Source organism: Orbicella franksi, chromosome 1 (assembly GCF_964199315.1).
Source record: "Orbicella franksi chromosome 1, jaOrbFran1.1, whole genome shotgun sequence".
In the NCBI taxonomy this organism is placed as follows: domain Eukaryota; kingdom Metazoa; phylum Cnidaria; class Anthozoa; order Scleractinia; family Merulinidae; genus Orbicella; species Orbicella franksi.
The window spans coordinates 20,295,149-20,310,488 of record NC_138145.1 but is presented as its reverse complement, the minus strand read 5'-3'; the positions used below and the strand labels follow the sequence as shown (position 1 = coordinate 20,310,488).

The following is a 15,340-nucleotide window of genomic DNA, read 5'->3' as shown; positions in this document are numbered from 1 at the left end:
AAAAGTGATTAATTGAAGCAGGACGAAAGAAGTCAACAGAGGTCGAAACAGGATAACAAAATAAGTTAGAATGAGTAGAATATAATCAGTCGACCAGAATACGAGATGAATCAACAATCCACAAACAGAAAAAGAGCGTGTTTGAGAAACACAATCCAACACAAGCAAAACGAGAGCGACATTTAGCTTAATCATAACATTTTTACTTCATCGTTCCCTACGAATTTACCCATTTTAATGATCTACATAAGCGTGGGCGTTTTCATCGCTTGTGTGGATATGCATACTTTAGATGATAGATATCCCAATATACAAATTTAGCCAAGCCTAAAAGTGGAGCTCCTGGTAACAATAATTAATCATAAATAAAAGAGGATTTGTTTTTCTTGGATCAGAAACTCAAAAAAGGATCAATTGTGAGCACGTGATTGTTCAGCGAGTGGTTTCACTATTTTTTTCCAGTTACATTTTAACAAACTATAGAGAGATTAAGAATGACTTTACGTCAAACGGCAAACGGCAAAAATTAAACTTTTGCCGTCTGTTCTCAGCTGTCTGAACGGTAAAGTGAAAATATTTGTATTTGTGGTGAATAGTAGGAGACATTGGTCTATTTTTGTGTGATTTATTTAAGGATTACAAGAAAATAATAAAAAATCAGAGGTAATCTTGGCCGTTTAATGTCTGCAGTAAACATCATGCGTAAACTCCCTTATACCTAATAAGTGTACCCAAGATTGCAGAAATTACCTACGCAATATATCAGACTTTCCAAGAGACGATTGTGCAAGGAATATGTCGGAAGAAAAATCAACAACGCGTCAGGGGTTTATTTGCACCAAAATTTCGCCTTTGCGTGTACTCACTCCTTCTCCTATAGAGTAATAACCGGGCCTGAGCCCGCGATCCAATTGAAAGACCAGTACCTGGTCGCGGTCAACTTCAAAAAAACAAGCTCTTGGCCAGAGCCCACGATATGGTCACGTCATACTGGTCAGCGGATACCTTGTTTTGACAGCTGTCAATTAATCATAACATGACCTATTAGTCAAGATATCGGTATGGGGCTAGGTGTACGGACGTACGTACGGACAGTCACGTGACAACCAAAATTTTTGAGATCGATGGGTTACCAAATTTTCTAAGGTATGGGGCTCCGGTCGCGCGACTTCAGCGCGCAGGAGCTCTGCTGTTAAATGTGGTGACTGCCGAAAACAATAAGCCAACCCATAAACAAAGAAAAGCATTTAGCCGATGAGTTTTAGAACAAAAGCAACCGTCTAATTAACCTTTCATGTAATTTGCATTTTTCCATTTTTGACAGGTTTGTAGCTTACGGGGTTTTCCGGTGTCGACATCGAAAAAAAAATTTCCAAATCAAATTCTCGAAGCAGCAAAAATAAAAGAGTACCCGCGTGCAAACCACACAAAGGTGTCCGGAGTTTGAGAAAATTCCACTCAAACGAGCCTTGGCCTGGGTTAAATTTTGAGCATGTTACTTTATCATACATAATACCCATTTAAAAAATTATATCACCTTGATATGATAAGAATTCAAGTTAGCCGTGGGGAGACTTTAGCAACATCTGATGTTTCACTCTTAGTTTACTTATATCTTTCTTGGCTCATTTAAAAATTTATTGTGAGCGAGATTAAGACACCTTAAGAATCGCCGATGGCCAAATTAATTATCCTAAAAGATTAAGGATGCTAATTACATATTGATTACATATTAATAGTACTTAGTATCACCCAACTAGTGGACTAATGCAAATCCTGCATTTTGATTGGCTACGCTACTAGGGGACTATTAGTAATAGTCATCGAGTAGCGAAATTGGCGCCATCGAGCGTGACGCTTTCTTTCGTTTCATTTCCAAATAAATATTTCTTCAACTTGCATTTGCTAACTTTATTATTACCTTTTCTGTCCGCCTAGTTGGGTGATACTAAAACAATTAGACCCTTCGCCCTTAAGGGCCACGGGTCTAATTGTTAAATAGTAGGATCATTACCTAACCGAGACATCACATCATCGGTCAACACTCCGCTTTAAGAGAATAACCAGTTTGAGACAGAAAATTAAATTCGCAACTCAAATAAAAGATGAACACAGGCTTAGTTTACTCGTGTATTTATTTTGCTTTGTTGTTCACTACAAGTTTACTATATCAGCAAGTGCATCTTTATCTCTTTTCTTGCATATGTGTTGTTGAAGTATTACATATCCACATATTTATAAGCCTGCTAACTACCACGTGTAACGAGCCAACCTACAAACAAGGAAAATTAAGTGTAGTTGAATGAGGTTGAGTTTTAGATTGAAATAGTTTTCTTTCAAAAGCAAACATAAGACTGGCGGAAAAACTGTGCATGGTACATTGTTATTTGCACAGCACGTTGCTTTGTTCACCTCTTAATTTTAATTTCTTAAATGTAAGTGTGTTTTATCATTTAGCTATTGACGTTATCATTTTTTATAGATGCTTATATCAATTTTTATTCGAAAGGGGGAGGTGGTGTCAAGATTTATAAATTACAGTGATTGTTATATTTTAATGCCCTTACTTAGTAGAAAAATGCTACTTCACTTGAAGTGAGTTGTTACTGTTATGTGTTACGGTATAAACAGGAAAATTGTCCAGAGGATAGAAAAGATATTATACATGGGCAATTATTGGTAGGTGAATATAAAAAGAAAAGAAATAGAAAACAAATGATCAAAAAACACTTCTTTAGAGTTACATGTACAATTCAGTTCAATTCAAGCCAACTTATTTGAACTTATTTTAGTTACATAAAATTCATTAAATTGACAAAAATACAAAATCAAAAAAAAAAAAAAAATGCAAAATTGCATCAAATAAGAGAAAATTGTTTAGTGGCCAAACTAGCAAAAGCTTTCGAGTTGGCAACTACCATAGTGGAATTATCCACGATTAGAAAGGATGAGGGTTGGACAGAATGATCCTTATATTCATACAAATATTCAACTGTGAGCAATACAGGAAATATTGTCTGGCAACAATCCTAGCCAGATTTTTATCAAATTTGTAATTATTCTAGAATGTTGGCAAGTCGCCAAAAACGAATAAAGTCCTCCTACCTGTAGTCTTTGCTCTCAGACCTTACTCTTCACACTCATCGATCTCGGCTTCTACAGACAAACAAAATTGGGAAAAAACGAATTGCTATTCATGACAAGCTTTTTAGTATTGCAGTCGTCAATGAAGATAAAAGAACACAATCGGACAAAAGAAATGCAATGTAGAGCGTTTTTCCTCACGTGGCCAGCAGCCATGCAAATTTATTGGAACAAAAAAAAGTATTTACATAACAAAAGAGTTCAGTTCCCACAGGATCCAGTGTTGCGATCGGTGATAGACATTTCTTTAGGTTTTTGCAATCCGATCTGTTTTTCTGTTCTAAATTTGGACAGCCACGCCGTAAACGAGGGAAAACCGCTCCCTCGCCCTTATGTACCGTTGATGAAAATCAATAAAACGACAGCACACGGGCTTGTAACGCGAGCAATAACGAGCCTTAAGCATAGCAGCTCTGATGAAGGTGGACAGAAGCCACTAATATTAAGAACAGAAAAATAGATCGGATAATGAAAACCTTAAAGATTCCAACAGGATTGGTTCGGGTCACCAGCATTGAGGCGTTTCATTGTTTTGGGACAACAACATACATTACGAAATGCGTAGATAAAGCAATTTACCCTCGCAAGTTGTTCCAATCCATCCAGCAGGGCAATCACAGCGGTAACTTCCAATAAGATCCACACATGTGCCGCCATTTTTGCAAGGTGCGGGTGCACACTCGTCGGTGTCTGAAAATTAAGAATTACCACCTATATTTAGTGATCATCTTTTCTTCTCAAACTTATTGAAATTCACCAAGGAAATCATAACTGTGACGGAGTTTGGATATTTTACTCTCATTGACATGGATTTTTACGATTTTCTTTTTCTCCATTTTCTTCCTTAGTTTTAGTTTCGATTGACAAGAATTATCAAACACTTGAAACGGTGTCTGACCACATTCCTAAACACCTCCAAGATCGCCATTTATCTTACGATGAGCGTCTCTGCACTCTCTCTGAAAGTGTGGTAAAATACAGTTAGTTACAATAACTGTCGAATTTCTCGCGCGCTGATTGGCTCATTTTTATCATCAATAAGAGTACAGACGGATAAAATTTTAATTTATGCAGGCTTTCAAGTTCAACTTTCAGCTGTCAAACTGTCAACTTTTTAACCAATGAGATTTTATTGACTTTTTTAAGTAGCCAATCAAAAAGCGAGAAGAGCTATTGACAATGTTGGCGTCATTTTGAATAAAATTCGTTTATCTTTGTTTAAGGCAAGTTTACGGCGTCTTTTCCCCTCATTTATTCCCGGCATTTGACCATTTTGGGGTCTTGTTATTATAAGAAACAAATTGACTTCAGTTTTTCATACGTCTGTCCTCTTATTGATGATACCATAAATTGCGTCATAACATTGTCAAAGTTTACTGCGAAACAGCCACTTTAACAGCCACTACTTCTACAGCCACTTTAACAATGTTATGACGCAATTTATCATCAATAAGAGGACAGACAGTCATTTTTTAAATCGCGTGCTTTGAAGAAAAGAATCTAATTTATAAGATGCGCCAAATAAATTCATACGTACATAACTCTTATTATTTTTTTACTTTACATCTTTAGGTCTCTATTGTTGCTTCCCCACTGGGATGTTTACACGTTCAATATAATTTCGTCAAAACATTCTAGGGAATTGTCACCTGTTTGACAGTTGTTGCCAGAATATCCAGTTGCACAATCACAGCGGTAACTTCCAACAAGATCCACACATGTGCCGCCATTTTGGCATGGTGCAGGTGCACACTCGTTGGAATCTGAAAATTGCCATTTACAGCTTCAAGTTGCAAACCATTACATCTATTCGATAATTAAAAGCTCCTGAATTATAAGAAATTAAAAAGAGTTTTTCCTTTTTGAACAATAAAGAACTTTGCTTTCTTGCTTACTTACTTTGAAAGATCAGTAACAGATAACCGATTACGTACAAAAAAAAGCAAGCTCGAAGAGCTTTAAAAAAAAAATTTTCCTCGAGTAAGTTGCTTTATCTTTAAGTTATATACCCCATTTGAAGTCTTTTCCGCAATTCCAAGATTCCTCCTTTATTTTCGACTTATATTCTCAAATTCCTTAGGATACCATTACCTGTTTCACAGTTGTTGCCAGAGTATCCTGCTTTACAATCACAGCGATAACTTCCAACAAGATCTACACATGTGCCGCCATTTTGGCAAGGATCAGGCGAGCAGTCGTTGATATCTGAAAATTAGCATTCATAGCTAGTTAGTTACAAATCACTTCATCATCACATACAAGTTAATATCTAAAGTTACCATTCAAAATTACTCATAGTTTCTCAATCATTTCCGGTACAAAGGAAACGCAGACTGTCTTCGCGAGGTGATATAGAAACAAAGAGGAAAAAAAAAAGAATTATCCTTTGATGGGTCGGTCTTTATCCAATCTTCTTTCTTTGAGATATTGGCGAGATGCTTAACAACATTTTTGGTTGACAATCCGTTTTCCGTGAACTCTGCTAAAGATCCTCCCTTTATCTTCTGGGTGGACACAACTACCGTCTACGCGCGCATGAGCAGAATACTATTTGCAACAAAATCAATGTCAGGCGGTAGTACGCATGAACAATCCATTACTTGTAGGCAGCTATCTACAAATGTATCGCGACGTGGGGTACAGACCAAAGGGAAGAAAAACTTCAGTGAAAGACGATAGCTGTTTTAGACATCTAAAGTTTAGTCACAAGCACTATATTTGAATGGTCTTGTTCTAGTTCGAATCAATCAATCTATTCCTTATTTAAATCAATGCTTCTTTGCACCTAGCTTCCTAAGTAATAACTAGACGCTCTAAGATCATCCAGTGGCAAACTGAAACAGAATGGGAATTTAATCATACGGGAAAAAAACTGATTGTTAAGTTCATACCTGTTTGACAGTTGTTACCAGAATATCCTGTTTTACAATCACAGCGGTAACTTCCAACAAGATCAACACATGTGCCGCCATTTTGACAAGGATCAGGTGAGCACTCGTTGATATCTGAAAATTAGCATTTATAGCCGTAAGTTACAAATCACATCCTCATGACATACACGTTAATATCTGAAAATTACCGTTCAAAGCATTTTCTATCGTTATTTTACATACATGTCCTTGCAACCGCTATTGTTTTAAGGATACTTTGAGTTTTGCTATATATTCTCAATTATTCTAGGTATACAGGAAGTGCAGACTGCCCTCTCGTGAAGTGATATAAAAACAAAGAGCAAAAAATGAATTATTTTTTGATAGGTGAGTCTTTATCCAATCTTCTTTCTTTGAGATATTGCCGAAATGCTTAATGACACTTTTCGTTGACATTCCGTTTTCCTTGAGCTCTGATAAAGAGCCTCCGTTTATCTCCTGAGTGGACACAACTACCGTCTACACGCGCATGAGCAGAATACTACTTGCAACAAAATCAATGTCAGACGGTAGTACACATGAACAATCCATTACTTGCAGGCAGCTCTCTACAAATCGCGACGTGGGTTAAAAGCCAAAGGAAAGAAAGTAAAATTTGTTGAATGAAGATAGCTGTTCTTTGAGGGGGCAAATCCTAGTTCGAATCAATCAATCAATCTATTCCTTATTCAAATCAATGCTTCTTTGCAACTAGCTTCATCAGAAATAATAAATGTTACTTTTCACGTTATTTTATGCATGGTTCTATGAATTCAGTTTCTGTTACAATATCATAAGTCACTGTCACCTGTTTCACAGTTGTTTCCAGAATATCCTGTTTTACAATCACAGCGGTAACTTCCAACAAGATCCACACATGTACCGCCATTTTGACAAGGATCAGGCGAGCACTCGTTGATGTCTGAAAATTTGGAATAACGGATAGTTAATTTCAACAAGAGTAGTCAGAACCTTCAGCCCTAAAAGAGAGAGATGGCACCCTTAGTTCCGCACAAGTGTATCGACTGTCCGGCATCGCAGATTATGTAACGTTCGCTGGAGAATTGTTCCCGATATATCTATGGATAATGCATTCATGTTCAGATCAAATGAAAGAAAGATCCCTCTTAGGTTGTATCACCTGTTTGACAGTTGTTGCCAGAATATCCTGTTTTACAATCACAGCGGTAACTTCCAACAAGATCCACACATGTGCCGCCATTTTGACAAGGTGCCGGAGCACACTCATTGATGTCTGAAAATTAGAAATAATACGTCTCTTTAGTAAGTTATGTATCAAATTCGCCTGGAAACATATCAATAATTTTTCTGGACTCAAAAAGTTTTATTTGTACTGTAGCTAAATTTATCTGGCTTAGATGACAAAGGAACAATTGACCTTTGACTCCCGTGCAGTATCAAGTTTGCCTATTTGTTTAGTTTGCACCCTGCCTTAACATTGTTATAAGCCGGATCGCAAAGAATTTCTCTGTTGTGATAAATTAATAATGAAGGTGAATTTTAAGCTCGGCAATGAAATGTGAAAAGTAAATTGATCAACATGACACCAGCGTGAGACAAAGAAAAAATCTAAGTCCCCGACAGGAATCGAATCCATGACCTCCCGAACACCGGGCGGCTCTATCCAGTGAGCTATGAGCACTCAAGGAAAGCAAGGTCATTTAACAGAGTTCATATGTGACAGGCGTCCTGCATACTGCTAAGATCAGCACTGTCGAAGTCACCGTGAGTAGTGATAAGTGAACAAGAAGATCTGTTAGATCTTATAACCGCGCTTTTAAAATTTAACTGTTTTCTTAGTACTACAGTCGCAACGCAGTGCATATTCCAAAGCAATCTTTGATGATTCATTGATTACTGTAGACATCACAGCACTTGATCAACATAAACTCTATTATCGCACCATCAGTCGTAGCCGTTGTGACATCTCCGATGACGTAATAGTCTTAATCTGGAAGTTTCTTCGGGATATGTATGGGCATGAAGATACGAACACTATTACAAACCGCTTTCTTTCTTTAACGTCACGATTAAATTTAATTGTTTTTTTCCCTTGAGTTAAGGGTTAGCAAAGAAGTCACACGAGTCACATGATTCAAGAATTGCGTTATCTACGGCTATCTTTAGTACGGTGGTTATTTCCCTATCAATGACGTAATCTTTGCACGTTCAGACACGTTCTTTGCTTAGCCTGCAAATATTTAATTTTCTTTCCGATCTATGAACTCGCTGCGATGAAACAGTCAAAGGATTTACTTCATTTGCCTAAAACCGCAAGAAATACTCGCAAAATTACAAATAAATTAATGACCGTCGCTTCTGCCGAAATAAACTTGCAAAGTAAACACGATCTTATTTGTCACGTAGCGAAAGTGAAAGCTGCAACGTCAGCGCATTCCATGGCTGACGTAATACCTTTTTTCAGCGTATTTATTATTCCCTTTAAATCCAACGCTTTGATAAAGCGAAAAGAAAATATATTTTACCCACAAAAAAGAAAACAATATCCGTAAAATTGTCCGTGTGTTTATGTTTTAACAGCTTCTGGCGGAAAAACATCACACGTTGCGTGACTCAAAGTTTGGCCGAGCGGAGGTCTGCGTCTGGTCACCGACAAAAAAAATAAAACAAGAAGATCTGTTAGATCTTAAAACCGCGCTTTTAAAATTTAACTGTTTTCTTAGCACTACAGTCGCAACGCAGTGCACATTCGAAAGTAATCCTTGATGATTCATTGATTACTGTAGACATCACATCACTTGATCAACACAGACTGTACTATTGCACCATCAGTCGTAGCCGTTGCGAAATCTCCGATGACGTAATAGTGTTAATCTGGAACTTTCTTTGGGATATGTATGGGCATGAAGATACGAACACTATTAACAACAGCTTTCTTTCTTAAAAGTCAAGTTTAAATTTAATTTTTTCCTTGAGTAAAGGGCTAGCAAAGAAGTCACACGAGTCACATTATTCAAGAATTGCGTTATCGACGGCTATCTTTAGTACGGTGGTTATTTCCCTACCAATGACGTAATCATTGCATGTCCTGACATGTTCTTTGCTTGGCTTGCAAATATTTCATTTTCCTTCCGATCTATGAACTCGTTGCGATGAAAGAGCCAAAGAATTTACTTCATTTGCCTAAAACCACAAGAAATACTCGCAAACTTGCAAATAAATTGATGACCGTCGCTTCTGGCGAAATAAACTTCCAAAGTAAACACGATCTTATTAGTCACGTAGCGAAAGTGAAAGCTGCAACGTCAACGCATTCCATGGCTGACGTAATACCTTTTTTTAGCGTATTTATTATTCCCTTTGAATCCAACGCTTCGATAAAACCAAAAGAAAATATATTTTACCCACAACAAAGGAAACAATATCCGTAAAATTATCCGTGTATTAATGTTTTAACAGCTCCTGGCGGAAAAAAACATCACACGTTGCGTGACTCGGAATTTGGCCGAGCGGAGGTCTGCGTCTGGTCACCGACAAAAAAAAAAATAACAAGAAGATCTGTTAGATCTTATAACCGCGCTTTTAAAATTTAACTGTTTTCTTAGTACTACAGTCGCAACGCAGTCCATATTCCAAAGCAATCTTTGATGATTCATTGATTACTGTAGACATCACAGCACTTGATCAACACACACTCTATTATTGCACCATCAGTCGTAGCCGTTGTGACATCTCCGATGACGTAATAGTCTTAATCTGGAACTTTCTTCGGGATATGTATGGGCATGAAGATACGAACACTATTACAAACCGCTTTCTTTCTTTAAAGTCACAATTAAATTTAATTGTTTTTTTCCCTTGAGTTAACGGTTAGCAAAGAAGTCACACAAGTCACATAATTCAAGAATTGCGTTATCTACGGCTATCTTTAGTACGGTGGTTATTTCCCTATCAATGACGTAATCTTTGCACGTTCTGACACGTTCTTTGCTTGGCTTGCAAATATTTAATTTTCCTTCCGATCTATGAACTTGCTGCGATGAAACAGTCAAAGGATTTACTTCATTTGCCTAAAACCACAAGAAATACTCGCAAAATTACAAATAAATTAATGACCGTCGCTTCTGCCGAAATAAACTTGCAAAGTAAACACGATCTTATTTGTCACGTAGCGAAAGTGAAAGCTGCAACGTCAGCGCATTCCATGGCTGACGTAATACCTTTTTTCAGCGTATTTATTATTCCCTTTAAATCCAACGCTTTGATAAAACGAAAAGAAAATATATTTTACCCACAAAAAAGAAAACAATATCGGTAAAATTGTCCGTGTATTTATGTTTTAACAGCTTCTGGCGGAAAAAAATCACATGTTGCGTGACTCAAAGTTTGGCCGAGCGGAGGTCTGCGTCTGGTCACCGACAAAAAAAAAAAAAATAAACCACGGGTAAACCTAGAACCGCGCTCGGCCCATGGCCGCGCGGTTAATAAACCACGGGTAAACCTAGAACCGCGCTCGGCCCATGGCCGCGCGGTTAAAAAACATAATAAACCACGGGTAAACCTAGAACCGCGCTCGGCCCATGGCCGCGCGGTTAACAAGAAGATCTTTAAGATCTTACAACCGCGCTTTTAAAAGTTAACTGTTTTGGTAGCATGAGTGACCCGAAGAAAAAAAAACGAAAAAAAAATATCGGTTTTGAACCTATTTCCAGCAAATTTGGCACACTGGAAGCTGAGAAAATTACTCTATTTCCGGTCATCATTTTTCAGCTCTTTTCGTCATATCCCCCCCTCAGGAGGGTTTTGTAAAGTTAGCGAATTAGTTGCAAGCCACCGTAATGGTGATTGCTGTCGGCGAAATGTTTATTTGCTAAAAAATTGCGGCCAAATCTTTCGGAGATGGAAGTCAGGACATTTGTAAGGATACAGAAAGTAATTTGGGACCAGTTGCTGACTTGTAAGGCTGAAATTATCCAGAAGTAAGGTTTTTTTAACGTGAACGTAACGAAGGCCACGCGGTGAATAAATTATCGGCTCTTCTCACTGTCTCGTTCTGTTTTTTGTTTCGTTCTCTTTTGGAGTCCGCCGAGGTCATTTTTTCGTCTAAATAACTTGAGAAAAGTTCGAAAAAGATGTTCCTCTTGAATTTTCAGCTTTCAGGCAATAATCCTGGATTTTTTTGACCGAAACGTAGGTTCACTGGTTATGTTAATGTGTTTCGGTGGCTATGGGCGACCGTCGCTTCCTTTGTCGAGTCACGCAATGAAGCTAGGTTACAAAAAAAATCTAATAATATTTAGTTCTGGTTTTGTTCGATTTCGTTGAAATTTTAATATGATGAAGCTGGATTGTTAACGAATAGATTTTAATACTGCCGATATGAGGTAGCTATTAACGCTAAAGTGATATATCGCTTCGATGTCAGGGTTTTGAAGAGATTTTTTTGCAACGTGTAGGTTCGGCGTGATTTTGTAATCTGAGATTTCTGTTGACCCTGAAGAAACAAGGTTTGGCGAGTAAACATTACAGATTGCGTAATTCAAAGTTGGCCGAGTGGACATCTACGTCTGGTCTCCGACAAAAAAAAAATAAAAAAAAATAAACCAAGGGTAGAACATGAACCGCGCTCGGCCCATGGCCGCCCGGTTAAAAAAAATAATAAACCACGGGTAAACCTAGAACCGCGCTCGGCCCATGGCCGCCCGGTTAAAAAAAATAATAAACCACGGGTAAACCTAGAACCGCGCTCGGCCCATGGCCGCCCGGTTAAAAAAAATAATAAACCACGGGTAAACCTAGAACCGCGCTCGGCCCATGGCCGCGCGGTTAATTAAGGAGATGAATTTTAAGCTCGGTAATGAAATGTGAAAGGTGAATTGATCAACATGACACGAATGTGGGACAAAGAAAAAATCTGAGTCCCCGACAGGAATCGAACCCACGACCTCCCGAACACCGGGCGGGTGCTCTATCCACTGAGCTACGAGAACTCAAGGAGAGCAAGGTCATTTAATAGAGTATCTGCCCATTTCAGTTGACATGAAGTCCCCTGGAAAACTGTTATTGGTATCTCTAATAATACATTTATGTTCACGTGACCATAATTACTTTGAAATAAATAAACCTCTTCGGTTGTTATCACCTGTTTCACAGTCGTTGCCAGAATATCCTGTTTTACAATCACAGCGGTAACTTCCAACAAGATCCACACATGTCCCACCATTTTGGCAAGGTGTAGGGGCACACTCGTTGATATCTGAAATTAAAATTAGGGTTTACCGCCAGTAATTAATTCCACTAATTCCATAATTTAACTTAGAAGGAAAAAATATGAATTCTTTTGTCAAATTGACAAGTTTTACAAATTTTTTTCTTATGTTTTGCAGCTCTCATTATTCATCAACACTGCATGAAGAAATCAGCACCAATTAATTCCACGTTTTCAACCAATCTCGTAACACAGAAACTTTAAGGATGCTGTCACCTGTTTGGCAGATATCTCCAGAATATCCTGTTTTACAATCACAGCGGTAACTTCCAACAAGATCCACACATGTGCCGCCATTTTGACAAGGTGCAGGGGCACACTCGTTGACGTCTGAAAATTAGAAATCTGTAGTTAACTACATGCTTGCAAACGTACAAAATGATGGTAACGAATCACATTGTTAATGAAGCTGAATGTAAAAATTAAAGATGTTTTGGTTTAGAGTTCAAATGGTGTTCGCAGTTTCTGTCCATTATAGTCTTTAGAAAAATATTCTTAACTTTTTAAAAGACTCTCAATATAAGCCAGGAGAGATAAGATATTAAGAGTCACCACAGTGAAAGTTTGTAGATCATCCAATGGTAAAGGTCAATAGAATGAAACTTTTAATCATACAGACGAGCAGAAGATTTTTAAGCTCATACCAGTTTCACAGTTGGTACCAGAATATCCTGTTTTACAATCACAGCGGTAACTTCCGACAAGATCCACACATGTGCCGCCATTTTGACAAGGTGCAGGAGCACACTCGTTGATATCTGAAACATTGCGAATTACTGTGAGTGAATTATGAATCACTTTATTTAGGAGACGTACCGGCATATGAGACTGACATATTTGAACTTGAAACCAAACTAAAGTACATGTAACTTAGAAGGCAATAAGTTTTGATTATTTAGTGGTTGTTGAAAGTGAAGAATGATCATCGCAGTTAATATTCCAATTTAAGCAATTGGAAAGAAGAAGCCTGAAAAAATCAGGGCTTCAACGGGATTCGAACCCGTGACCTCCGCGATACCGGTGCGATGCTCTACCAACTGAGCTATGAAGCCACACATTGGGAGCGAGGTCAATTAGTTGAGTTAATATCTTCCCGTGAGGAGTGAAATGATGTGAAGTTTATTTTTCATATAAACTTCACATCATTTCACTCCTCACGGGAAGATATTAACTCAACTAATTGACCTCGCTCCCAATGTGTGGCTTCAAAGCTCAGTTGGTAGAGCATCGCACCGGTATCGCGGAGGTCACGGGTTCGAATCCCGTTGAAGCCCTGATTTTTTCAGGCTTCTTCTTTCCAATTGCTTAAATTGGAATATTAACTGCGATGATCATTCTTCACTTTCATCTACAACCGCAGTTCATATATGAATTATTTCATATAAACTTCACGTCATTAGTGGTTGTTCATAGCTGCCCTTACCTGTTTCAGACGTAATTTTACGTTGAACCTTGTATCCTGTAGCTACAACTGGTCTGAGATGTCGGGATATTTTTGCTCGATTAGCTATTGCTACCGGTGACAGCAACAACTATTATTTGTAACTGACATTTACTACCTATAACTTACTTGATAATGAAAACAAAAAGGTAACCTCCCATGTTTTAAAAACTAGACGTCAGCCCGTCAGAAATGAATTCCAAATTCCAGTTCTTTTTTTAAGAAATGGGAAAAAAAAATTGAATGTTTGAGAAATCGCAGTCGAATATCGCCTATTTTCGCTTTTCAATTTTCGGCGTGCTACAATTTTGACGTATATCGGTTGCTGCAAATTTCAAGAAATAGAAATCAACGTTGTCTTGCATGGAACACTGACATCAGCTGAAACACGTCATAATTATTCAACATGGCGCCGTGCTGACAAGTTAGTACGGAAATGCGTGATCTTTGTATCAATATGTCGTCTCTTTATATCTCCCTATCGCTTGGTAGACAAAGAAATTGAGTTTAAAACTTATTTAGACCAAGTTAAGGCAGAGCCAATGGCAGCAGGTCTGTGCTACTATTGGTTCTCCGCTTAACCTGTCACGACAAAAAACCTTAATTTATCAATGAAAGTATTTCCCAATCCGTCAATCACTCGATTGATCAATAACTTCATCGTTGGAAATAGTTTTAATAGCAGATTTGCACGTTGTTGTCATTTGACTACAACTACCAGATTTCCTTTCGTTTTTTCTTGATTATTTTAATTTTGAAGCCCTACTGAGGGCTTAAATAACAATTTCCCTAATTAACATAAGAAGCTAGGATTGTGGTAGTTGTAGTCAAATGCGCCATCATGCAAATCGTCTATTACAACAAAAAGTGGCCAAAATTACTTTTCTCGGCCAAGACATTTTTAATTCTCCATTTTAGCATAGCATTTTGGTGGTCAGTCATCACCTGTTTCGCAGTTATCTCCAGAATAACCAGTTTTACAATCACAGCGATAGCCTGCCTGAAGATTGACACACGTGGCTTCGTTCTGGCATGGACTGTTCGCGCAATGGTCTGCAACAGCAGAGAAGTAAGAAATATCAGTCTTAACGCATATTTAATGCATAGTTTCGCCATAGTAACATGTGCAATGACTTTTCTGCTACTCCTTACTGTCCTATTAAATTCGTATTTGGGCTCCCCTAGTTTTTTTCATTTAGGTTTAATGGGTTTTCCAAAAAATTCCGGATATAAATCTCTCCTACCCCATTTATAAGCATCCGGTTGTTGGCCCACCTATATATGTAAACAACAAAAATTTATTTGCGCCACGGATATAAGCCCTTCTTTCCTTTTTTTTTTTTCCCGTCATATTATCACTCTCATAGAGAGAGTAGAACAATGTATTTCTTACTATCTCGTTAAGTACCTTAAACGAAACTGTTTACTCTCGAAAGTACGCAACAGTTGTTGTTATACCTCCCAACTCAAATACGTTTTCCGATTGACGGAGAACGTGTCACGTGTCGTGGGTCAAAACTCATTAACTCCCTAGGGCGAACAAAACTACCTAGAGAAACAACAACTTGAACTTTCCACTCGCACGTGATCAGGTCG

General features: G+C 38.0%; 1 protein-coding gene across 1 annotated transcript in view; it reads right to left on the bottom strand.

Moving 5' to 3' along the window:
• LOC145485594 (uncharacterized) overlaps positions 1-15,340 on the bottom strand; it is a 53,980-nt gene that overhangs the window by 14,865 nt on the left and 23,775 nt on the right. Inside the window, exons 21-30 of the mRNA XM_081464257.1 lie at positions 14,690-14,797; positions 12,948-13,061; positions 12,520-12,633; positions 12,178-12,291; positions 7,195-7,308; positions 6,862-6,975; positions 6,036-6,149; positions 4,794-4,907; positions 3,724-3,834; positions 2,919-2,992 (exon numbers count right to left, since the gene is read on the bottom strand). Coding sequence (XP_081320383.1) covers positions 2,919-2,992; positions 3,724-3,834; positions 4,794-4,907; positions 6,036-6,149; positions 6,862-6,975; positions 7,195-7,308; positions 12,178-12,291; positions 12,520-12,633; positions 12,948-13,061; positions 14,690-14,797 — 1,091 coding nt within the window. The remainder of the gene's footprint in view (positions 1-2,918; positions 2,993-3,723; positions 3,835-4,793; positions 4,908-6,035; positions 6,150-6,861; positions 6,976-7,194; positions 7,309-12,177; positions 12,292-12,519; positions 12,634-12,947; positions 13,062-14,689; positions 14,798-15,340) is intronic.